Source organism: Argiope bruennichi, chromosome 8 (genome assembly GCF_947563725.1).
Source record: "Argiope bruennichi chromosome 8, qqArgBrue1.1, whole genome shotgun sequence".
Lineage (NCBI taxonomy): Eukaryota > Metazoa > Arthropoda > Arachnida > Araneae > Araneidae > Argiope > Argiope bruennichi.
Window position 1 is genome coordinate 56,172,725 of NC_079158.1, and position 27,321 is coordinate 56,200,045.

The window sequence follows — 27,321 nt, forward strand, 5'->3', positions numbered from 1 at the left end:
GACACGTTACAGGCAACTATTTCTATGATCACCGGGACACGGCCGAGTTCACATTCTACGTGGCTTGAGATAAATGGAGGGTTTAATACTCAATAAGAAGTGAGAAAATACGCATTATAACAGTGATTTTTTGGTATAAAAACTTTGTCTTCTGGTATTGCTGGGCAATGAAATGAGTTCACAGTACACCTGTCTATCCGGCTTTTTTTGTTATCCGGCATGGCCTTCCGCCACATTAGGCCGGATACTCAGGAGTATACTATATATTTAAAAAATATATTCGTCATCACATATATCTACTATATAGACATGCTATATTCTATATGAATTTCAAATAACTTTATTTTGTATATTTTCCTTACATTTGAGTCCCAAAATCTAAAGCCCAGCAGAAAAAGCCCCATTTTATAAATTCGATTTTGACACATAATTAAAAACATTAAGTGTAATTTCCTTAGTTATAAAATAGGAATCAACTTTATTTTTTCCTTTAAATAACATATTGTCATTCTTTCGTATTTTTTTTTTACCTCAAAAAAGAGCGAAACATTTCAAAACAGACAAATATATCTATTCCACTCTCAAACGAGCAGAAAAAGAAATTCATTTGTTCCTTAGTGTTTAATCAGTCAGAGATACTACTGGCCGTGATATAAAAATAAATGTCTGCCCAAGTCGCCTTAAACGACGGCGATAAAGCAAAATGGTTCTCAGCAGACACGACGTCCGTGCGACTCTCTTTGTCTGCCCCCAGGAGAGCCTCTGTGGGTGGTAATAATGTAATTCTTAATAATTTGTTCCCAAATTTGGAGAAGGTCCAAGTGACGGGCTCTCCGCTTCATTCAAACTCTGCTGAAATGGTTTCATTCCCTGAAAAATGAATTGAAGAGTGGCTTTTCCGTATTGTCATTTGTTTCTGTTGTGATGGGCATCCGTAGAATCTTTTAATGATCTAAAATCTGAATATTATTCGTTTTTTTTAAAATAATTATTTGAGCATGATTGTGTTATGGTTTTGTGGGATTTCTTCATTAATGCTCAGTTTTTTTAATGCTTGAAACTACGAATTCCAAATCGCTTTTATTTGCACTCACTTTTTCAATACTTTTTGTTTATTTTCAATCTCTTTCAATGATTTTTAATATTTTATAGAGGATAAAAAAATTTTAAGAATACTGTTGACATTATCTATGAAAAATATGTTTTTTTCCCCTTATTTTGATTTTAATAAGAACTTTTTGGTAATTTTTTTAACAGTTTTACTTTTTTGCTAAACATCTTCTGTTGTGTTATTTAATATTGTATTTTTATTTTTTATTGTATTTATTGTATTGCTATTTATTATTGTAACTATTTCTATGCGTTGCGTTATTTAAAGTATTTTTTTGTGTTGAAAATAAATGTTTTGTGATATTTTGTTAGGAAATATGATAAATTAAAATTAGAATGCACATAACATTTTTGAACAGAATCAATGACTTTTAGTAAAGAAATTATGTGAAAAGTAAAGGTTCGAATTTATAGAAATATATATATAATTATGTTTAAACAAAAAGAACAAGAAATGGTTATATAGAAATTAGCAATAACTGTAATTAAATTAAACATATTCCACATATTCTTTTCCAATCGAACCTTATTTCCTTTGTATAGTGTCATTAAATATAAAAGGAAAATAAATATTGTTCATGTACATTATTTTTATGTACATTATTTTCTTCTTTAAATGATTTTTGTCTAGAATAGAAACATTTTATTTGTTTTATCTTACTCAACAAATTATTTTCACGATCATGAATTTTGGTATTTAAAAACATTTTGTACAATTCTAGAACTCTGACTATTTTCCAAAATTACAAACACTTATATAAATTTAATTAAATAATATCTCAGAGAAATTAAGCAAAATAGCCAACGTCTAATTTACAAAATTTCATCTCAAAACCACATCGCGGAATTTCCTCACTTAAAGGGGAAAGACTTTTTCAAATATACTTTTTAGAAAATTTATTATTTTGAAAGTAGTAAACTGGTTAGATAAAAAATAACTGCTATCTCTTTGAATTTAATGATTCCACTTCTGAATATTGAAAATGGGGAATGAAAAATCGTTACTGAATTTACTATTAAAAAACTTTTTAGGTGGCGTAATTTCCTCCAATTATTATTTTGCTAGGTATAGAAAATGTTTAAGTATTTATTTTTAAAATGCATATTTTAAAATTAAAATAATATACAAAATTTTTAAATACTTCCTGAAATTATTTTGCAATGCAAAAAGAACGAATTTCTGTGAAAAGTAGAAGCTATTATAAGCATAAAACTGTAAGTGAAAGAAACCATAAAATAGCTTTCAAGAATTCCAAAGGTGAGGATTAAGCTAAGTTATCGTCGTGGAAAATGTGAGATTACTTTTTTTTCCAAAATCTTGTAACGTGCATGAACTGGTAATAACTAAAACGTGAAAAAGAAAAACAGAAATGGGAGAAATCTTGTATGGTTTCGAGTATATTTTATCTAATTCAATGCTACTGATACTTCAAGTCATGGTTGAACGCATCGAAATCGTTTGCAATTCAATGTCAATAAATAATTCTTTTCTCACGAATTTCAATCGAACAAAATTAGTAGCATCGTGACTGTTGTTGAAAATATCCAGTAAATAAAAACAACTGATCCATTTTGGTACAAGAGATCATGTGGTTACAGGATCATTCTACGGTTCAGTGAAAACCTGATCAGATAATTCCCTTTCGAAGAATGGCAACGCGAGAGAAGTCAAACATTAATATCAAAATGTCGTTTGCTATTTCGGAAGCAACAATGGTGATGAACTTGAGAATCTATTGAAAGTGCTCTAAGATAAATAATTAAATAAAATTGTTTTTTACGATCTGTTTATGAAGTGTGCGAGAGCAACAATTTGTTATTGTGTGGTGAAGATGAGAAATATAATCCAAGTGTCTTTATTACAATGCCCAGGAAACAATAGGCTCTAAAAATGCTATTTTTAGATGCTGCAAACGTTCAGTTTATTAATTTAATTATTGATTTGATAAGATCAAATTGTTCCGATTATCGCCGAAGATCATTTGATTATCATTTTGCTGTAATTTCTAAATGCGTACCGGAATGTTAAAAGACTTATTGATGAGTTTGAAATGAATTATGACGGATGAAAATAATAGCAGTCATTAGTTTGGAATGTCTTAAGAGTTGCACGCTAAAACACGATAACAATTGCGTTTCAGTCCATTACGTAAATATTGATTGTACTTCAGTAACGAAAGTTTTTTTTATTATCCTAAATTCATTTAAAGATTCACAAAAAAAGGGGGGGAAATGTAAATCTTATTTTAAAACCAGCTGAAAATGATATTCATATTGTAAAACTAAAATACTCGAAAGCGTATCGATAAAATCAAGTTAATAATAATTAATATTAAATTAAAAAGACCTGGTAAAATGGGTAAAGAACAGATTTCACGCCAGTGTTTGAAAAAAGTTGTCAAATAGCAGTAAGAATTTATATGCAAACAACGATTTCAATACTTTAGAAGCTGTTTTCTTTACTTCAGAAAAGGGATAATAGAAACGATTTGCCGGCGTCCTGGCATAGGGGTAGCGCGTCTTCCCCGTGATCTGGGCGTCCTGGGTTCGAGTCCCGGTTCGGGCATGGTTGTTCTTCCTGTTCTATCTGTGAGATGTGTGAATGTGCCCCCCTGTAAAAAGGGGTTGTGCAAGCGAATGAGTGATGCGTGAGTGGCAAAGTCGTACTCTTGGCCCTAGTGGCGCTGCTATAAAAAACAAGAGGCGTTCCCCACCGGCATGTAGTGCCATAAGAAACAAACAACAAACAGAAACGATTTAGCTGAAAAACAGCGAATGATGAGTTTCAAAACGATATATCAATCTAAACTAAAACTAAACTCAGTGGCACGACAGCCCCGGTGTGGGCCAAGGCCTACAGTGCCCATATCTGCTTTCTTGACCGAGGGTCCTGGGCTGCAAAGCATATGTCCTGGTTAGGTGGTCAGCCTAACTCGGAACCCCCAGTGTTTAGTTCCCAAGTATGCTTGGTTCTCAGTTTATCGACCTTCAGTTTATCGAAGTAGACCTTGCTCAGCTCCATGATCGAACCTCCGACCTGTGCGTTGGGATCTACGCCACCGGACTTCACTTTGTCAATCAATAAAATATATAATGAAAAATTAAATAATTAAAAACTTAACCAATAAAAAATAAAAAAATTATTTAAAAAATTTACAAGAATTTTTTGAATTAATCAAAAATTGACACAGTAGCAGAGACCGAGTAACAACACTGTCTGAAAAAATAATGAGGCAAAAATGAACTAAACAGTTCTTTGCTTTAGTATCCTGGGATAGATTAAATAACGCCACAATGTTTGTGGTTTTCATGAAACAGAAATCTATGCTTTGAAAATGGCAAAGATAGTAATGAGTTTAGTTACTATATTTGCTTTAGTGGGAATAAAGATTGTTGCTGTTACAAAAACTGAGTGAAATTTAACTCTGTTGCCTTTAGTTCGTTTAATAATATTTGTTATTTTAATAATTAGTTCTTTACTTTAGCAAGATATGCGAATTTTCGCTCAAACTGGGTTAATATTTAAACATTTGCGTTTATAAAGTTTATCAAAAAGCAGTGTCTTTTTTTTTTCTAATTTACAAAATTTCTGCTCAAAAACACATGTGCGGAATTATTCGGCATAGAGGATAATACTATACAAATGTATACTTTTTAGAAAAAGTAAACTGATGGACCCAAATAATTGCCCTCAGTTAGCCTTTAATAGTTGTTCTTAATGATTATTGAAAATTAATAAGTGAAAACACATTATGAAATTTATTAAATCATTCTCCCGTAATAAGCATTGAACAAATATCGATTGTATAAGGACTCAAATTATTTTAAAAGGTTTCTGAAAAGGTGAGTTACTAATATATGTGTGTGTTTGCTTGTGTGTGTGTGTGTATGTGTGTGTTCTGCATGGCCAAAAAGAAGAAACTTTTGAAATTTTAATTTCGATTTATTTCGCCACGAAAGTCATAATTTGTATAAGAGAGGAGGGATGACAAAATGCCGTCTATTTACAATGTGATATGAGAGTAAAATAGAGAGAAATTTGTACCTTCAGTGATTTTACTATGAGATTCTGAGAAGGATTTCTTTGCCACAAGTTGACGTAGGCAAGGGTATGTAAGGTATTTTTGAAAAGTATGTATGAGTTTATGTGCCTTTTATCTCTTCGCTCGAAACGTGAGAAAATGTCATCAGCTCTCTAGAACTCATGTTAGAAATAATTAAATAAAAAGTGGGGATTGGATAAGTAAATAAGAGAACTGTTTAGAATGAAATTAACATGGACTAATTTAAGATAAAAATTAGGAAATTAATTGGAATTTAAATTAAATTACAAAATTTCAGTACATATATATAATCTTACTTTTCAAGAATAAATAAATTGACAGCAATGCTCATCCCAGGAAATTCTGTTATGACAACCCTCCGTATTAATTTAGTTTTGTAGAGTTGAATTAAAATTGACGATTAGAAAAAAAAAATGTCTAGTTAATTCAAAATATTAGATAATTTGATAGTTAGATATTATAAATTCAAAAAATGACCTTGAAGCAAAATAATTCATATGACTGTTTCGAATTACTATTAATAATACTATATTAAAATTAACAAGTACCATGTGATTAAATAAATAATTTTTCTAAGGAGTGAGAAGAAATGGGTCATTTCTTACATTTTCTAAGCACGAGAGAAAAAGTTATTTGAGTCAAAATCTGAAGGAAAATTCGTCTAAACTAAACTTTTCCCATATGGAAGAAAATGGGATGGTATTCGAGCCAAGAAAAACAAACGAGCAATGATTAAAATAAATATAAAATGTTTTCAGATCTGAAAAAAAAACCTTTTTACTGTTGGAAAATTATAATGGGAAACCTAAGTGTAAAATTCCCTTAACTTCTACATTCTCATTATTGTTTTCCCATAGCAGACTTCTCACTTGAATAGAAATATCATAAAATATGTTAGATTATTTCCATTCCATTTAATAAGTAAAACTCGATAGACAGAATTAGAAATCAGATACAATTTAACTTTTAAATAGAATAAAAATAATTTTAAATACAACTTTAATGCAATAAATGAATTTTTTTTCAACATTTATTAATTTTTAATTTTATATAAAATACAGAATTATAATCATCACAAAAGTATTGAAAATAAAAAAAAAAAAATATTTCGACATCTTGCTCAATTAATAACTGGCGACTGCATGCTACAAAGAACAACGTTTCTTTAGAGATGAGTCGGGAAACCATTTTCAAAATTTGTAACATCTGCCTGTGTATCGACTAGATTAACAGCTGCTCACTGTTCGATGCGTTTTAAAGGTTCCATAAATTTAGAATGAAATTTTGCATATACTTTAATCCACTAATTCACGCATTTTAGTGACTTTCTACTGATATTATAATTATAATTAGTATTTATCACTATTAAAGTTATCTTTATAATTATTTAACTATTTCAGAATGAAATTTTAATTAAACTTCATTTATCGTATGAAAAATGAAGTCATTTTGTAAATAAGAATAATTAGTATGTAATTAAGCTATTTACAAATAAAAAGTACCTGTAAATCGCTAACTTAATTTGGAACTATTAATTAAAAATTTATACCAGCCATATAGGATCGAACTTTGACCTTCTGTTACTAACAATGATGTTTCGCTGCCAATCAAGAATGACAACGTATTCGTATATAAGCGTTGCCAAAAGTTGAAGATTATTAACTTGGAAATGGCTATGTATTGAGCTTGAATATCTTAATGAGTGAACATCCTAATGATATTCTATTAATACATCAAATGTCATCCTGAAGTGATTACTCAACCCTTACCTCCAAATAATTATACTTAAAAAGCAGTTTTTGAACAAACAGTCACTGATCAGGTTCTCATTGAACCATCAGAATATCTAACTTTAACTCCATTGCCATTCTCGAATTCAAAATTCTAAGCTGGATAAAAAAAATTTAAAATAAAATTATGATAGATCTAGCTAGCGTTTTTTGAAGATTAATTTTATATAAATTATTATAATTTTTTATTTAAATTTATTATTTGCTTTATTTATACCGTAAATTAGTTATTTAAAATTCATAAAAATTAAAAATTTAAATTTGGATGGTTCTTTTTTTCCATAGCTTCCTTATAAATTTTTTTTGCCTGTTTTAAAATAGTGGTAGAATTTCTGTTGGAAGCATAATTTATTTTAATATATCATATAAATTAAAATCTACAAAAGAGTACCACAAATTATGATGGTATTATCTTCAAGAGCGAACATAGGCATTTTGCGAACTGAGACAATGCACTTTCTGAGGTTTTATTTTTTTATTAATTTAATTTCACATTTTAAACACTTTTATTAAATTTATAATTCATGTTTGTGTTTTATTAAGCTTATAATTCATGTTAAGGTAATTTTTTTCAATAATGTTGAAAAACTGCATATATTATTTCTTATTTATTATAACAAATGATTAAGTGATATCCATTTTTGTACTCAGTATCATTTGATCATATGCAACTGTATATCATATGCTACATGAACATAATGGAACAGACTGATAAAAGGCTGATCCTATTCTTATAATTAATTATTCGTCAAATTTTTATTTTTAGAACAAACTTTTTCATTTTTTTACACAATTATTTACTTGACAATTAGGCTAATAACAATTTTTTTTTAAATCTATCAACCTGCACTCAGCCAAGTAGTCTTTCTGATTCGAAACCCGCTATGATTATTTTCATTATTCCACGATAAATTACTCTCAAATTTTCTCTCAGCTAACAGAATTTTCATCACTTTTTTTGAAATCATTCCAGCAAACGACTTTTTACCATAAGTAAATCTTTATTTATTATAATGTACTTATTATCAACAAATATTGAAATTTATTCTTTAGCCTAACTATATCTCACACAGATGTGATTTCACTATTGTATCAATGCAATGAATACGAAATCAAGATTGATTTGAGTGAATATAAACTATGTTCATTTGTGTTTTTTTAGGAAAAAAGGAAAGAATAACCCATGTTCAGAGAATAAAGAACAGAATAATGTTTAGGGAAGAAAGGGAAGAATAATGTTTGCTTTCTTATATTCGGTTCGTGTTTGGACAAAGAATTACGACAAGAACTAGAACAAAATCTAGCAATGGATTACGAACAAAAAGATAAATTACTCTCTAGTGGATAATCTCATTTGGAAGTCTGTTGCTTAGATAAATTATAATTATCATTATTTTTTTTCCATAAACAACAACAATTAAAATTCCTTCAAAGAGCTAAAAAATAAAATATTTGGAAGAAAATTATATTCTTATTCATTAATAAATATTCAGCTTTTCCACTATACCTTTCTTGCTTTTGTTTATTATTTTTGAATGTCTTGCTAGAAAACACAGGGTTAATAAATCAAGAGCTAACTCATTAAAAAAACTAATAAAAATCCAAAATAGTTGTTCGAAAGAATTTTACATTCAGTAATGATCTTAAAAAAAGAAGCCCTTGGATAATTGGAAAGTTAACGTTAGTCTGGTAATGTTAAAATTTTCTACAAAATTTATGAATCTCTGAGGTAATTTTGATATTTTTTTTTTTTTACATATAATGAGAAATAATAAATTGGGCTTAACTAGGCAACTGTAATTTACGGAAAGGGATTATTCTGTTTCTTTTTGTACAGATTTAAAATGTATTACAGATTTGAATCAAAATATTTCTACTATTTATAAATAACACTTATTCATTATTATCACTCTAGTATCCCATCATGCTCGTGAGATAATAAACCAAGTGTCGGCGCTGCCGAGTTTTTTTAATTCTTATTTCTCATCAGAAAAATTAATAAGGCAAAGACTGCCCTTTTAGTAAATAAATGTAAACGAAAATAATTGGCATGACACCATATTTAAATTTTTTGACAACATTTAATTGACGTAGGACGAAACATAACATATATGAACACTATTACAAAATTTAGTACGTTAACATCATAGAACTTCGAACATCCATCTCTTTCCTCTCTCGGCACCGTCTCTCCCGCCGTCCCCCTTCTCCACCCTCTTCCCTTCAGTTCGTTTTCTGGTTCTAATCATCCGCAGCGCCCTCACACCAAGTCAATTTAATGTTTGAATTTGCAGTGCATTTTGCAGGAGCGCAGCGAATGTGACGTCACAGCATCTCGTGGTCCACCATGCGGTTAATGTGAGATGGCATGAGCAATTAGTATTCTCATGAGGTTATGATATTATGAGAACCAAGATAATTATAACATTTTACTTTATTGCAAAAAATAAAAGTGAATTTTTTTTTTTTTAAGTACTTGGTTTAATAACGAGTCATAAGGCCAGTTTTCAGGATTTTAGGTATCATGTCCATGAATGTATTCAAAGACAAAAATTAAAATTTCCTTATGGCATTCATTTGTAAAATTTTATACCAAAAATAATATTTTCTAACATATTAAATTTCCTAAAAATGTCCTGTATCGAAATGTCTAACTTTCTCAAGAACTACAACAATTATTCTTTTAAAAGAAGAAATTTAGTATCCTATAAAATGTAGAATTGTTACTAACAACTGTTCTTATTTATACACATTTAGCAATACTAAAAATAATAAATAAAATAAAGTAAATATAAAGACAATGATTTATTTTAACATGATAATATTTTTAATCTGGCATACTAGTTGTAAATTGTAACATGCATGATGTTCTTTAAGATAAGCAAGCCAATTTAAAGCTACTACATTTCACAGGTGGTTATAGGTTCTGATCAAAAAAGGTCTAGGCAAAATTTTATATATAAACCAATAAAAATTTTAGAGTTTTCTTTACTACTTGGAACCATATTATTGGAAGAAACAATTTTTTAAACAGCTTTAAAATTCAGGAATTAGCTTTCCAATTATATCAATTTTATTTCTGTATAATTGTTCTCTAGTTTTAACAATTTTTTTCATAATATTTTAAAGTATATTTTACAACAATGCTTTTCATTGTTTTAATTATTACATTCATATTCCGCGATTAGACAATATTAAATATATATTTCACTTGTGCACATCATTACTGCTAAATAATTAAGAGTAAACTTTTAAAATATTATAAAACCAGATTAAATATTAAGCCTACAACATTATATCTCTATGATATTTCAAAGCAGAAATTCAAAAATGTTAATAAATGATATAAATTCATCAAATGCTAAGATTTTTTTAGTACGTAATTAATATTAAATTATATTGAATTTTTATTTTTATTGAATGATATTTTAAAATTCAAATAAGGTGATTTTAAGAGATAATCACTTTACTATGTGTTCAAGAAAATTGGAAAAAATAGTTTTCACTAAAATTCAGTATTCCCTTTTGTTTTTCAGTCATTTGCATTATAGTATTTTCAGGAAGTTTTACTTTTAAATAATTTGCTCAAACAACAGGATCCTTCACCCATTTATATAAAAACAGCAGCAATTTTATTGCATTTTATGTATACTTATCATTAAACGTCTGCAAAATATGCTATTACCATCGTTACAATCGCAGCTTGAAACTGGGAATATTCGCTCTTCCGCAGATGCTTGTTTGCAAAGGAAATAAACCATTCCGTTTCCAAGAAGAGGCGTTTACTGTCTCCAAATACTATCTCTGACAGGTGGTCGCCACGAGACCTTCACCACCTGCAGGGGATGAATCAGCTGCATGTTAGCAAGCGGGGCTCCGAGGACGTTGCATTGCCATGTTTGTGGGCCGACGTAATTAGGTTCGAGGCTCAGCCGGCGTAATGTCAGTTTCAACATCGAATTCTGCTGGATATTTCTGTTTATGTTGGGCGTGGAAATGTAATTATGAAATTTAATTATCGGTAGAATTTAAGTAGGGGTTGCACAGGAGAGAGAGTGACAAAATCGAATTCGAGCAAGTCGAATTCGAGAATGATTTCAGTTTGAATTTGGAGTATTTCTCGAAGTTCAAACTTTAAAGACAAAAACTTCTCTTTCATTTATATAAATTATTAATAAAGATTTTTGATTTGGAAAATTTAGTAATTTTGAAAATGAAATAAAATTGTATCAGAGCATCAATATAAATACAAAAATTGCTTGGAATATCTGCTGATTAAAACTAAAATTTCTTCTAAAACTAAAACTAAATATTTTCTTGTTGTTTAATTCTTGTTATATTAATATTGACAATAGTTATTTAATTTATTTCTTGAAAATTTCAGTTCATTCTTTAAAGTATCACACCTACTTATTTCATTTTTTGAGGCTTACTTTACATTTTGAAAATCTCCCATCGGGGGGGGGGGGGAGGTGCACCTCAGAAATGAGGATGAAAAGTTTCCGATATGGTGGTTGGTTCTAGCTACCTAGATAGAATGTGGGGGTCAGCTATCTCCTTTGGGACGTGCTTCCCAAAGGAAGAATTATTACGGTAACCGGTAATGGCCATTAGGACATAACCATAGTTCCCGCCAGTGTTAATGTCGTGGCGGTCCGATCATTCATTTTTTTCCGTGTGCACAGGGCGGGTGGGAGTAGTCAATTCATGATTACAATTTGAAATTGCAAGAAATAGCGATAAACCAACACTAAACCGCATTGTTATGTATTACGGTTTGATCATTAGGAATGTACCTCTCTCAGTACATCTTTTTTCCAACTTTTTACACCACAAAAACACGACAATGCCTAAACTATACGATATAATTTGAGACAAACCAACAGGAAAAGTGGATATTAAGTAGAATTGAATATCAAATTCATGAATATTCGAACCAGAAGGCACTGCAATCTTCATTTTTTTTAAATAAAAATGCTATAGAAAAAAATAAAGGCTGAGACATAATTTTTGTAAATAACTTCTAAATCATGTGATTTATTAATTTTTCTTTTGGACATTAGGAATGAATTATAAAGTAAGTTTATAGACAGATAGATCTTAACAAAAAAAGAGAATAATTTTATATAAAATATATTAAAGCGATAGTTATATTCTTGTGAAAATCGTGATGAAAAACTCGCTCACGTTATAATTCCTTATCTTCTCTAAGTAACTTTTTATCACTCAATTGTACAGGGAATCTTTCATATGAGAGAAATACCTCATGGAGCAGATCAGAAGAGATGAATTAGTGAACAAAATTACGGAAGTATTCATTAATTAAATTCTAACGATATTCGGTGATTTGTATGAAAATAAAAAACATTTATATATTGTTCCACATTTTATCAGAATTTCAAAGTAAATTGCAGCAGCTAAATTTTTAACATTTTTTTCACTAATAGATATTATTAAAATTAACTGGATTAATGTTTTTTTGCTTTTATTCTAAAATTAGTACATTAATATAAATTAACATGTACATTTTTTTACATTAATATGTTAAAAATTTGCAAAAATGTGACCGACCGAGGACCGCAAAAAAATTAATCACTGATCCAAAACTTCACTCTGATATAGAATTTTGATATCAAGACTAGATGTTAAATTTCATTTATCTTATTTATTGCATCATTAAATTATCGTTTTCATATATACCCGTACAAGCAGTTAATTGGATAGTCTTAACTTCGACAGATTTAATCTATAATTAGATATAGATCGATATTTTTGATGTAGAGGGGCAGATTCCAAAATTCATTCATCTAGCTAACTGCGCTTCTGAAGTATTGCTTTCACACACTCATGAATAAGCAGATCGATAGAATGTTAGCTCCCAAACAGATTTAAATCAAAATTTGGAGTCCTCAAAATTTTATGCTGATCTAAAACTATACTAATAAAGCTGCGAAACTTCATTTACTTAGTGTTATTTCATTGTGTTATTGAGTTAAACTTATCCATATACACATGGAGTAAAAGACGTTCTTTTGAAAAATTCCGCCAAGACTTTAATAGATACTCTACGATTTTAGTATGAAATGGGCATACCCAATTTCATACGTCTAGTTTGTTGTGCTTTCATTTAATGTGTTCACAAATATATACTTTTTTCTCAAAAAAATCCAAAACTCAGAATTTGATCATCTCTGGAAGTCGAATTTGCTGACGATTATAATTATTCCTCTTCATAAAATTCATCATATATGAAAATAAAAATCTAGTAACGTGTAATAAATGTAGACATCAAATGAATTGGGTAAATCAAAAAATTTTATTTAAGATTCATTCAATAACATATTCCTTGCTGCATTAATCATCAAAGAGTCAGTCAAAAGCGATGCGCTTCAAATTTTCTCGTCACTTTTAAGTCATCGGATATTCAACGTCTACAAAACAAACAAACAAAAATAAATAAAAATGAAACATTCGGATGTCATAAAAGAACGCAGCCACAACAAGCAACGCAAACAAAAAGAAAGAAAGAAAAAAATCGTCTGCAGAAATATAAATGCTAGGAGACACAAAAGTGTCTAGAAAGAACACACATTCAGATTCTTTCAGGTAATTCAAAAGCATGCATCATTGGAGATGTCTCCAAAGAAAATCTCAGCTCAAATATTCCACCAAATACCCAACTGCCATCTATTATCGGAAATCTCGCAGAATTCCGTAGTCTTTTTTTTTTTTTTTTTTTTTTTTTTTTTTTTACAGAGGGAAGTACGTGACTTTGCGCAAAGGATGGTTTTATTCCTCATTTACGGTGTGTTCGATTTTGGAAAGTGGGAATAAGACAAGTCAAAACATTCCGGTACGTGACTGCCATGGAAGGCGAGGATGAGGAGTTTGTGAACAAATAAGTTAGGCTTATCTTAACGAAAAAGTAATGGAATTTGTTCTGTTTTCTGAGTATATATTTTTGAAGAAAAAAAAAATTTAGGAAAGTATTACAAAGGACATCATATCGTAATATATTTTGAAATATATTACGTGAAGTAATATATTTGAAATATATTACGATTGAGAGAAACTTCTAGAAGAATATCGCATATATATGTATACAATTTTGAAATAAAGTGTATATTGTTGTGGAAAAATCTGTCCGATTGCTGCACGATGAAAAGTGCAACAGAATCAGTAAGAGATAACGACGCTTTTATTTGTATAAAACACATAATACAGGAAACAAAACAAGCCATGCAACAGAACAGCGCGTGTATTAAACGACAAGAAGAAAATCTTTATTAAACAATTGTATCAATATAAAGCGCTCAGAGAAGACTCATTGAAGAGACTTCTCTCAGCAATTTGCTTGAGCTCAAATCAACTGACCGATTGCTTTGTATCTCGGTTTTATTTTTATAGTTTCAGTGGCAGAGCAGAAGCGTCTAGAAAAATATCGTATCATCGCTCCTAATGAAGCTGCTGCCAAAATTCTCGAATATTCCAAATCCTCTATTTTTGTTTTCAAATTCGTCGCCACATGATGGTCCAGTTCGAGTGTCACTGACCAAGTATATATTCAACATCTATTTCTATATCTGTTAAACTATCTTCCTCCACTAGGAGTCTTTCTGCACAAGGATAAAATATTACAAATTCGTAACGTTAGTATTCGGTATACAGAAAATAAACGCCAACAAGAATATGAAAAATATGGACAAGGATTCTTAGAATATGAGCTTTTAAAAATTTATTTTACAATGTAATTCATTCATAATTAAATATATAAAGCAAATTCATTTACAAATTACATTTTTTATTTGTATTATAGCGACAATTTTTAAAAATTCAATAAAAATAAATACGGAATGATGAAAAAAATCGCAAATTAAAGGAAATTCCATTAAGGCGTCATTAATTCGGATTTACCATGCATATGAATTATTCAAATTCTAAACAAAGTTTGAAAATTATAAAGCAATAAGCAAACAGTTAATTATAATATTTTCAGTTAAAAAAAACTGCAGCTATTTTCATAAAGCAGATTTGTTAAATGTTATTATATCATAAATGGTTACCGGACATTACCTCTATTGTTTCCTTATCTAACATGTAAAGAAACATCAGAGCATGAAATAGTCCAGAATCCCAATACCTGAATACAATCTGATATTGCTTTACTGCAAATCAGATAGGATTGATTTAACACAGCTGTGTCTAGGACTGGGCTTATCTGAATCATTGTTGTCGCGGCAGCAGGAGTTAAGATACTGAAATTGGATGTCTTCAACAAAACTTTCTTTGGTATATCTCTTCATTTGAGTAAAGGTAATTCGAAGCGACTGCATTGTTATATCTACCAAGGAAGTGATAACATGTTTATTACTCGGCATATACTAATCCACATATTCATGGTAACCTTTGGTGGGAATGCAAAGTGAATATAGGAATTACCCACACAAAAAAACTAAAAGTAGTATTATTGGGAATTTATTTTTTAAAGTGTCTGTTCTGACTTTGAGAAACTGGTCATAAAATGATGGATTGATAATAAACTCCTTATAAATGATGGACTTGAAATTAAAGTCCTTAGCAGAATTTACAGAGGATGTGAAGATGTATAATTTCTTATGTTGTTGGAAAACTAAAAAATTTCAAACAAAAAAAATGAAATAAGATAGAATAAATAAATAAGAATTCAAAATAAAAATGGAAAATGCATGCATGCATTTTTGGATCGTAAAATGAAATTATTATTACAATGCAAATAAAGTCTAAATGGAATCGTTATTGAAATGGAAAACGGATATTCAAGTTATTTTTCTGTATAAAGAACTCGACTACTTCAATCATTTCCACAGTCAGCTATCTTAAGTTCAATGGAGCATTTCTGAAAAGAAATCGGCTGTTTGCTTAGAACTTCAAAACAGAGATAAAAGAAATATTCAAGTTGCTATAAAAGAATAAAATCTTCCCCGTAGAATTAAAAATTTTGATGAGAAGAAACCAAAACTCTAAAGATATTTTTTTAAATGCAAATTGATATGAAATTTTATAGAAAAAAATGAGAATTAGTTACACGAGCTTTGTACAAACTTTTTTCACCATAAGGAAAATTTTAAGGCCTACATATTCTTGAAAAATTATGATTGAAGTTAAATGAATTTTTATTCTTAAAGAATTCTGGAATTTTATACAAAACGTTGCATTACTTGAGAGGATTTATTTTCCTCTCACAATAAGTAAACAATAAGAGCAACTCTATAGAGGTAAAAATTCGAAATTTTCAACCGAAATGATATGGAAAAGTAGTTTTAATGTAAGCACAAAACAATTTTGATATTGCCACAAACTACTGACAACTTTCTTTAAGTCATCAAAGTGAAGAGTATTGTTAAAATCTCTTAAAATTCTCCTGCCTTTTTTTTTTTTTCGCATGCATTGTTAAATCTATACTTATAATAAGGCTCAATGTGTGTGTGTGTGAATGTGCGTGTGTGTGTGTTGGCACTCTACAGGCCAGACCGTTCGACCAACAGCTACGAAATTTGGCACGTGTATACCTTGGAGGCCGGGAATGTGCAGCTCGGGGTTATTTTTTCGAATTTTTAATTAGAATTTTATTTATTTTAAAAATAACGAAATTTTAGCGTGTTTCTGCTATAACTTCCTAAAATATTACCGCACAAAAAATATTTTTACATGAAGTTAAAGATCAAAAATTTATCTTTTAAATGATACCAATGTTTTAACTTTAGCATTAAATTTCAATTTGTAATGAATTTTTAAATAAATATTTTAACTATATTTTTCAACAATTTTTTTCGTACAAAATAAAAATAAAATTTAAGCTGCACGAACACTTTTCGCATTCATGGGGAATAAATGAGCTTTTTTCAAAGTGTTGCCATCACATCGATTAAAGCTCCATTTAAAAATAAATTAAATTTTTTTGGAAATGAAATCTGCAAAAATATGATTTTCGTCACGTGTCTGTAGGAAATGAAACAAATATGAAACATTATTTTTTTCTAAAAAATAAATTCAAGAAAAATTATTTTATGATCTTTTACACTATTTGTATTATTAATCCAATAAATCAGTTTTATTTTAAAGCAAGTTTTGTTTAATATGAACAGGATATCTATTCAAATCAGGGCCACACTGCTAATTTGTAAACCTTTAGTAATAGACACAGATCTGCTAAAATGGTCTAAATGGAAAATGATTACATTTTATGTAACTTGATCCAATAAATACTCTAATATATAACGAATTTTTGATTTTACATAAAGCTTCTGCTGTGGAAATCACGTTTAACAAAATGTTTTTGAAACACTAATATTTTAAATAAAGAATTAATTTCCAATCAACAAAATCAATCACTTAAATTGACTGATTTATAAAAATTTGAATATCACTATTCAAAAAAAAAAAAAAAAAAGGATAATTTTAGATTTTTTATCGATCGTTTTAAAGAAAATACGCCAATCAAATCAGCGCGCAGGTTTCTCAAGATTAATTGGCCTAAGATTATGAAAATGTTGAGTTTTTCTAAATTTTTAACATTCAAAACTTCATAAATCAGTCTTAGTTAATCGTGGAAAATAGAAACATTCATTCATTTATTTAAAATTTGGTGTGTCCAGAATATTTCTCAGAATATGATACCTTACTGCATTAAATTTAGACTTCATAATTTTTGAAATATATTTAGAGGCCGTAACAAAATATTATTATTGATTTCATTTCAATCCTTTTGAAAGCAAAACTAAAAACTGAATTTTATGCTGAATCTGAGAAATTTTTGTTGAATTATTACGCAAATTATGAAAAATATTTTGTAGTTCACATAAGACTTAAATACCGAACGATTCTGTTTGCAGTACTCATATTCAATAATAATAATAATAAATAAATAACAACAAAAATGATAAATAAAATAAAATGCTTGATTTCATTAAAAAATATCTTTAAATTAATTGCAATTTCAGCATTTCCACTTTAAATTAAAGTTGAAGTTTTACCGGATATGACAACAAATTAGCAAAATATATATATATATAGTAAATTGAACGAAACGATCTAAACAACAGTATAAGTTTGGTATGACTATCAAAATTTGAAGATCAAAAATGTTTTGTTTCAGAAGCTATTAAGAGACAAGTTACTTAAAATATTTAATTGAAAATTGTAGCGAGCGGTAATACTGGCGAACCGGCTGGTCGCCAAAGGCGGCTAGTATTGAATAAAGATATCGATGTTTTAGCAATCTTTTATAACAAATAGTAAATGCGTTTGTTCGAATCCTTTGCAATTCCCAGATTAATACGAAATTTGGAACATATTCTTCAGAACCTAGGAAGATTAACTGCGCTTTTAAAAGGTTTTTACGACCCTCTAAAGAAGTGAAATGGAAGTTGAAAAATTATACGTTGCCATCACCACATTTGAAAAAAATAACTGCACAAAAATGTTTGTACACCATCTTAAAATTCAAAATAATAACTCTATAGTGATATCAATTTCTTTATCATACTATTTTTTTTTTTATTTTTAATCAATTTTGGAAGTCGAAGAGGGACGAGACTCTTTATAACTCCATTATGAGGTAATTGAAAATAATTGACAAGTTTCAGGAACAGTTATTTAATTATTTTCTAAGTTCCACATTTCACAAGACAAAACAAAGACGAACAGGAAAATACAAGATACTCACTTGAATACAAACAAATGACCCCCAAGAAGGATCATGGAAAATATACCTTGATATTAATAAGGTAACGACATCTGTTGTATTAAAAAAGAAGGTAGTAGAGTTATGTAACCACTACAAAGTTAATTTAAACATTTTATCATATCTAATTTTCTGACAAAATATTAAATCAATATCACTCTTTAATCGCATATATAATTCATGCACTTATGCCAATTTCAATGCTAAAATGCTTTCTAAAATCATTTTTATTTTTACTCTTAATACACAGAATAAAAACTTAAAAAAGCATTTTTATATAGGTACAATAATTAAAAGCTATCTTTTAACATTTTTGCTATTTCTATAACAGTTGTATCAAATTTTTTCTCATATTTGAGCATTTATAAAATGTTTAATGAGTTCAGTTCATATCCTTTTTTTATTATTTTTAGCCTGTGCTCACTGAATAAGAATTTTATTTTACTTTATAACTTAGTGAGTTTCTCTTACATTATTAGTAGCAAATGTCTAGACTAAAATTAGAGCAGTAACTAATTAATTATTATCAATTAGAGCTCAGGGCCTTAAAATATGTTTTTTGCTTTTTCTCACAAACAAATAGAACAAATAAATGCGGGTACTGCGGCTAATTTATTTACCTAATATGAAGTAAAAGTTTTGAAGGAGAAAAACGAATGTCTGCATTATTGGAATGGCGTGTGAAGAAAATACAATTAAAAGGTTTAATTTGACTGAAAGGAAAATATCTATGTATTTCAAAAGTCATTTGGAATTTAACTGATTGATTGGCTGAAAATCAAGGTTTTGAGGGATTTTATTTAGCTGAAAAGGCTATTACACTCAAATTTGCAATGAGTGTTTTAAAATAAATGTCAAAAAATTGTGAATCTTATTTGAATAAATTTGACTAGAAAAGAAGCAAAAAAATAAATTCATAATTCAATAAATAGATAATTATAAAATAAATTAATAAAACATGCACTCAAAATAGATGACTTAATCTTTAAAATAAGGATATAAACAAAAGACAAAAAAGTCGTACTTTTCCATAAAACTTTCGAGATTTAATAATTTGAGATCCATATTCATATTCAGAAAAAAGATTATCTTAATAAAATCAAAATGATGTTAGCAATTTTTAACTTACAAAATGGCGACGATTCTTTTTAGAAGTCGAATGTAAAAATTTGAAAGACAACCTATTCTTGTGAAATCGTATTGTGAAAACGTTCTTGCCAAACGATTTCGCAAAAGTTTATTTCTGAAAATATGACGTCATAGAAAATCGAAATGGCAACAAAACGTTTTACCATCTCTAACTGTTTTATATAACAGCATTTAAAATTCTGATTCTGTCCAGAGCGTGAATGAAATACAACTCTATAATAGATAAAACCGATGAAAATGGAACAGAAAATTTAAGCTGCATTTTTTCCTTTTTACACCTTTCGATTATCTTTTTAAAATTTGTTTTTATTTTTATTATTTTTTTGGCATTATAAAAAATTATTGAAACGACAACAATGTATTAAATAATTGACAGAAGAACAAAAATATTTTTATTTTTAAATACTATGTTTGATTATTAATTGTGGGTTGCTTAATTATTTTATTTTTCTAGATGTATTTAATACCTTTTTATTTTTAAAAACTATTCAAATGAGTGTAGAGACGATAAAGGAAAAATATTTTAATTATCTTGAAATATTAAATCTGAAATTAAAATTATTTTATTATAAGTTTAAATTGTTTTGCTAACGTTTTTTCATTAAAAAAAATATCTTGCTTAAAATCAAGTCTACAGTAAGTAAAATAGTTTACTAATTAGCTAATAAATTGTCAAAATTATTTTAAAAAGCTAAAAATTTAAATAATTTTAAACATAAATTATAATAAATTAAATAATTAACATAAATTATCAAAATTTCCAAACATTTTTCATATTTCAAAGAATCATAATTCTAAAGATTCCATTATGAATTGCTTGAAAGCTGATTCTCTAAAAACGAATATTTTTAGATAAATTTTAAAGATTATTGTGGAGCAATTATATTTTGGAAAAAACATTTTAGAAGGAGAATAACATCTAAACTTATAATTAATTAAATATAACATATTTCGCAATCTGCTTGATACTGATTTCTTTTCATGTTCTGTTTGGAATCGATTTTATTTTCATCTCATATTTTCAACATTTTAAAATTTATTTTTAATGCCTTCTTATTTTTTAACTATCAGCCTTTCATGGTTGTAAAAAGATACTTTTTTAATCAATTTTCATCTAATTCTAGATGAGTTCAGAAAATTTGCATAGGTATAAGTTCTCGGTTACAGTTTTACTATTTTACTGTTTACTATTTAACTATTTTTAATTATTATTTAACCCATTAATTATAAATAAATTTTGGCAATTTGTTTTTATAAGCAACTGCATAACAGTTGCTTATAAAACAAAAACCATAAAATACATTAACGACTAAAAAGTAAAAAAAAAAAAAAATGAAGACGTGATTTCGTGATTTAAGAAAACACAATTTCATAAATGAAAAAAAAAAAAAAAAAAAATTGGAGTGCAAAATTAAAATAGCAAAACGTCAAGAGGCTGGAAAATATTCGATAAGCAAATTAAAGCTCAAGAAACAGCATACAAAAATTAATTCCATATTGACTTCTATACGGACAGACAGACTTTTTCTTAATGGATTTCGCTAAAAATTTGATAGAAATCTACAGATTTGATATGCAGGCATGTATTAAACTTCATCAATGTGGCTGAAAGCTTTATTATTATTATTTATCTTCCAAAAATGTGTTTTCCGAATTCCAAAAATGTGTTTTTCGAACTTTGAAAGGCCTATAATATGAAAACTTGTCATAATCTCGAAAATCAAAATCTTGCCGAATTTTTTGATGATTAGAATACTTTCTCCTTATATCGTATATATGAAAATAAAAAGTAATTAATTTATTCGATTACACAATCTACAGGTAGTTAAGGTAATTAATAATCTGTGCGTACTAACATATATATTAATTCCCAAACAAATCACAGAAAGTCTCTCAGTAATTTCTCTCCCCCAATTCTTAAAATAGTTGTAAAAGAAAAACGTTCTTTTCGATATCTTATTCCGACAGCGTCACGTTCAACATGATGAATGAAGCATCACTAATCATCATGTGTTTAAAGATGGCGTTGTTACTGCAATCTCAGACAGCCATCGTAAGTCAATTGACTTTGGTGGGAAGTGTCATTGCTCCATAAAAGGATTCTAGGACTTTATGAAAGAACTCTATGGAGGATCTCGGAAGTCCCATTCATGCCCAATTGGCGGACTCGTATCCCGTTGCCATTCATAAATATCAGTTAAGGTCAAGAAAACAGTTCTCTTGTTATGTTCCACGGGACCGAGTTTTGTTGATATAGATTTCAAGGTTGTTTGATTTAATGGTTAAGACTTGAATTTTCTGACCAATTGACACCTAATTCTTATTGTTAAAGTTAGACTATCTAATGTGAATTTTTGTGCCATATTGTTAGCCATATCTGGTAACTTTAAGAAGCAGAATAAAAGATTAACATTCGAAATGGTGCTAAAATTTGAATTTGATGAATAAAATTTAAATTAGATGCCTTTAGGAGCTATGATTTTAATTTTTCTGAAGCTGAAGGGAAAATGAGAAGTTGCTGCATATTGGTCACCAAAATTTGCTCGCATTCGTTCTTATAAAGGTGATATCGCTCCCATATAAAATTGTAGAATTGGGTAAGGTCGCGAATTCTTCGCATAATAATTACAAAATATAGATTTTTGGCGTGAAGTCAGAATTCTTACAGAATCTAGCGTGTGACCTTTGGAGACTTTTTTTGGCTATAAATACCTGGCATGTAAATAATATACAAGTTCTCGAAAATCGAATATATATTTTAGCAGTCCTTTTTCCTACCGATTGAAATAAAAATTCGTCATATAATTGCAATTGTTATAACCAGAACATATACCAAATTTCATTTATTTTATTTGTCGTTCAGTTTTTTTTGTTATTACGTTTACATGCATGAGGTAGTATAGTTCCATAGATGATCAACTCCTTGACGGAGTTGTTTCCAAATTTGATATGTCTACATTTTAGATGCTAAATTTGTGTGTCAAATTTTATGTATCTGGCTCTTTAAATTTTGTATTTATCGAGTTCACTTTACTAGAGAACTTACAGACTTCATCTGTGTGGATCTCATTCAAAATGAGATAACAATCTACAAATTTGTGTTTGTTATATTAAATTTCATCCGTTTAACTCAAAAAAGATAAAAAATTGTAGACTTTGGGTAAGTCAGCAAACTGACTCTTCGAACCGCCACAAAGGCACACGGATTTAAACCATAAAACTGAATGACCGGACCGCCGCAACAGCAACACTGGCGGGAACTGTGGTTGAGTCCTAAGGCCATCAACGGCCAAGGTACAACCCTCCCCGAGAGGAAGTACGTCCCGTCATCGATGGGAGGAGTCAGATCCCCCACCTATTTGTGTACCCTCCAGGGTGGCGAGATCCAACCACCATTCCGAAAGCATCTCATCCTCATTTCGAGGTGCTCCCCCCCCCGGGGTCGTGGACTTTGGGTAAAATCGCGAAGTCATGAGAGCTCAGATTTTTGAGTCCTACACATGAATTTTTTGTGTTTCGTAATATGGTGGATAAAATCATATACGCCTTTTTAACATTGTTATGTCAACTAATTAAAGTTGAAATTTGACGGACAACTACAATTCTATAAGATAAAATTTTAAATTCCAATTACATAAGTCAAAAAACTTTGAATACATATCTGTGTTCCCAAAAACACTGTATGTAACGTTACAGATCTAGCTCTTTCTGTTTTGAAGTAATCATATTCACTTGTATTAGGGCAGACATAGTTCGATTTTCTCTAAATGTATTTTATTCAAAAAAATCTATAAATTCAGTGTAAAGGTCAAACACCAAATTTCATTTGTCTATCTCAAAGTGTTTTCGAGTTATCGTGTTCACAGACAGAGAAATGTAACCCCAGAAATGATCTTCTAGGACTCAGAGATGTCTGAGTAATGGAGATTCCTGGAATATCGATGCTGAGTTCTTTGACAATTACAATGCTTTCTCTTCGTATATTTCATACATGAGAAAGTAAAACCTACCAATCTAGATAGATAAAATTTAGTATGTGGCCTTTGTGCTAAAATGCAGATTTTGTCACATTTTGGACGAAAATTATTTAACGGAAGTCTATCCATTTGATTATATTTAAACATGATCAATGACTTAATCATGCGGCAAGTTAAGCATTTTGTCCCGTATTTGTTTTTATTTAGATAGTTTGAATAAAGACTGTCAGTGCATTGAATGCCCAATTGCTTTTTTGCCTGTGTATATCTGCGAAAGATAACTTAAACTGACTAATATTCACAATAAATGAAATTTAGCACCTTCACCCTGGCCCCAAAACTTATAGATCTCTGCCAAAATTACGAACTAATCTGTCAAAAAGAATGGGTTCGAAACACATATTCAAATCGAGGGAAGAACATACTTGCTGATTCTTCTTCATTTTAATTTGAAATCGGAAGAATCAAGTCAACAAATAGCTTGTGTTTGTAAACAGTCCTACAGTATCTTTTAAAAAAAAGAAAGCTCAATATGCTACAAGATATCATGCAATATTTCCCAATTTTTTACAATAATAGTCACCTTAGCGACCAACTCTTCGCCTACTATATTAATAGTATTAATCTAGTCATATCAATCAACATCGATGTATCTATTACATCTTATGTCAACAAAAGAAAGTATTATTTTAAATTAAACCGTCGTAATAAACAGCATTTTGATTGTTTACTTGTGTCTCCAAATTGGCGAAATCAATCCAGTTGTTAAGATTTGGGACTCTACCCAAATTTTATTTTGTGATATCTCTCATATATCTAGATGAAGGGTAAGCGGCTATTGATGGCATAACTAGAGGTCATGAACATTCACACGAAATAAAAATTTGCGAAACAAATACAATAGTGGCAGGGGATCTCTGTCGAATTTTTCATCATAGAGAATGTACTTTGAAGTAATGTCTTAAACCCTTCTCTGGAAAATAGAAGATGGTGAAGGACAGGAATGATGGCGAATCTAGAGATTATGAGCTTTCATTTGAAAGAAAAATCGGCGAATTCGGACTACCGGTTACAGTTGGGGGACTAGTACTTCGATTTTCCTTGTTATTTCAAATATATAGATATATTTAAAATATATATTCTATCGAAACAATTGTGCAAAGACGAATGTTATTGTAAGAGCTAGAAACCTTTATCATCTTCTTTCTCGTATAGTTTTCTATTTTCTATTGCTAAAACTATATAAAAACTAGAAAGCTGTAAGAAAGAAAATAGTATATTAGAGGGATTCTGCTCAGAAGAATTGTACAATATTTCCCGCTGTTGAAAAAGTTTATATGATAACATAAAAATGAGGAATATAAAGTTGTTTAATTTGATGATATGCTATTGCATTCTTGCTATTATTTTGAAACAGGCAGTGAATTTTCTACCATAAAAAATTCTGAATGAAATGATGGCGAAAATTTAAAATCAATACCAAACATTTTAAACGTGGTTGTTTTTCGAAAACCGAATTATCACTGAATCAATATATATCAAGTGTTTAAGAATCCAGCTTGCCTTATTTTCGTGGCAAATTTTCTATTCGTTAAAATTTTAAAAATTAAAGAATCAGCTGAAGTAAGTAATGCAACTTTTTATAGCATTATCCTATACAAAAACAAGTTCAGTAAGAATCTTAATTGTGTGTAATGTTCTCTAAAACTGTGTTTAAAATAATACATCCATAAATAAGGTTTAAGCATTATATTGTGATAGACTTCAAAGCCATATTATTTTATCATAGAGCTATTAAAAACGAAACTGCCCGGGTGACAGTTCTGTTCGGTTTTTCACTGTTCTGGGACATCACTGTTTGATTCCCGGAGAAAATGACGCAGAAAACATACATAATCTTTTTTTGGATTTCATTAATGGAAGCAAATAACGTCATTAAATATTTTACGAAGCAATGAAATTAGTTTGATTAAATTAATTTAGTTTAATTTTCTTCCAACACTGTTATTTATTGCTGAAAATTAGCTGCAAAATTATTTTTTTTAAATTCCAAATTTAAAAAAAAAATTTGCCCGGAAATTCAAACATTATCATTTAAAAAAATAAAGATTTGAATTTTAAAATGATGTATAAATGCATTTTTTGCCTAAGAATATTTTTTTAAAATTTTAGTTTAAAAAGGCCAAATTTTTAATTTTAATTAGTTAAATTCTTATTTAAAACTTTAAAAAATCGTTCCGAGATGTATATCCTCATTTTCAAAAATATATTTATACAGAATCTGATAACTCTAAGTCAAACACACACCTATAGAACGTCAACATATATACCCATTTTTCTTTATTATCAGTTGAGATAGAGATAGAGACGTATTAAGACATTGAACATAAGATGGGCACTTAAGTGAGGATTAGAGATAACGTATTACGATTAAAGGCAGTTATAACAGCACATGCATTCTAAAGATTATACATTCATTTTTTTTTTCCTCTAAAGAAATTTTTATAAGAAAGAATTATATAGAAAAAATTTAATTTATTTATATTATTATATTATTTTATTTATTTGCATTATATTATTTGTTTTATTTATATTATTGTATTATTATAATTATATTTTAAAAAATTCAGTATTTTTAGAATGACTTTAATTTCACACCAACTTTCTGCAAAGTATTTTTATTCAATAAGACAAAATTTTGAACACGCACAAATTACAAAAGCAGCGGTTACTTACCTGTAACATCTGTAAACGAAATATTCCGTCGAAGGTGTTACGTTTTCTTTGAAGCACGCACTTCCCATAATCACAAAATTAATAACAACAAAAGAAAAAAATTGAGTGTATCCAATCGGTCGGAGCTGTTTAATATGCCAACTCAGACACCAGCCTAAACAAACAGTCCTGCGAATGATGGAACAAAAAACAACATTGCGATGATGCCACTGTTTTGAGGCACGGTAAGGAGAAACCTCAGTCGAAAAATTTTCAAAAAATGTCTGGCTGCAACAGGTGCTTCGTTTACATGGCTTGAGCAACATCCGTTACCATAGCAACAACGCATGCGTACCCGCCCGCAGAATGTCTGGGAACTTGCGTGATTTTTATGCACAGACGACTATCCATCTAATAGTATTCGGAAGATTCGATGACCACACCGATGCAGACAGATTCATATCGTTTTCAAGGCGAGTATCTCCCAGTACCCACGAGGTAAATGACATCCGTTGCCAGAGGTCAAAAGTCAACTGAAAACGACATCTAAACAAGAGTGGTTGCGCATACTAATGAGATTAAAAAGCGTTATTTAGAATACTGAGCGTTTTGTTGAGATATATATTTGAATAAGTTGTATAACTTTAAAGCAGGTGGTTCTTTATCGCTTATCATGCATTTTCTACATATACAATCCTCGTTTTGCAAGCTTTCCAAGATTTTAAAATTGAAGTTGTTTCTTTTTACTTCCTCGTATACGTAGTATATAGAGAGTATAGTAATTTTCAAAAAAA

At 29.1% G+C, this 27,321-nt stretch overlaps 1 protein-coding gene across 1 annotated transcript in view; it reads right to left on the minus strand.

The window, feature by feature from the left end:
- LOC129981562 (mucin-17-like) overlaps positions 1–26,631 on the minus strand; it is a 307,915-nt gene extending 281,284 nt beyond the window's left edge. Inside the window, exon 1 of the mRNA XM_056092447.1 lies at positions 26,549–26,631. Within this exon, the coding sequence (XP_055948422.1) occupies positions 26,549–26,616 (68 nt within the window). The 5' untranslated portion in view covers positions 26,617–26,631. The remainder of the gene's footprint in view (positions 1–26,548) is intronic.
- Positions 26,632–27,321: the final 690 nt, after the last annotated feature.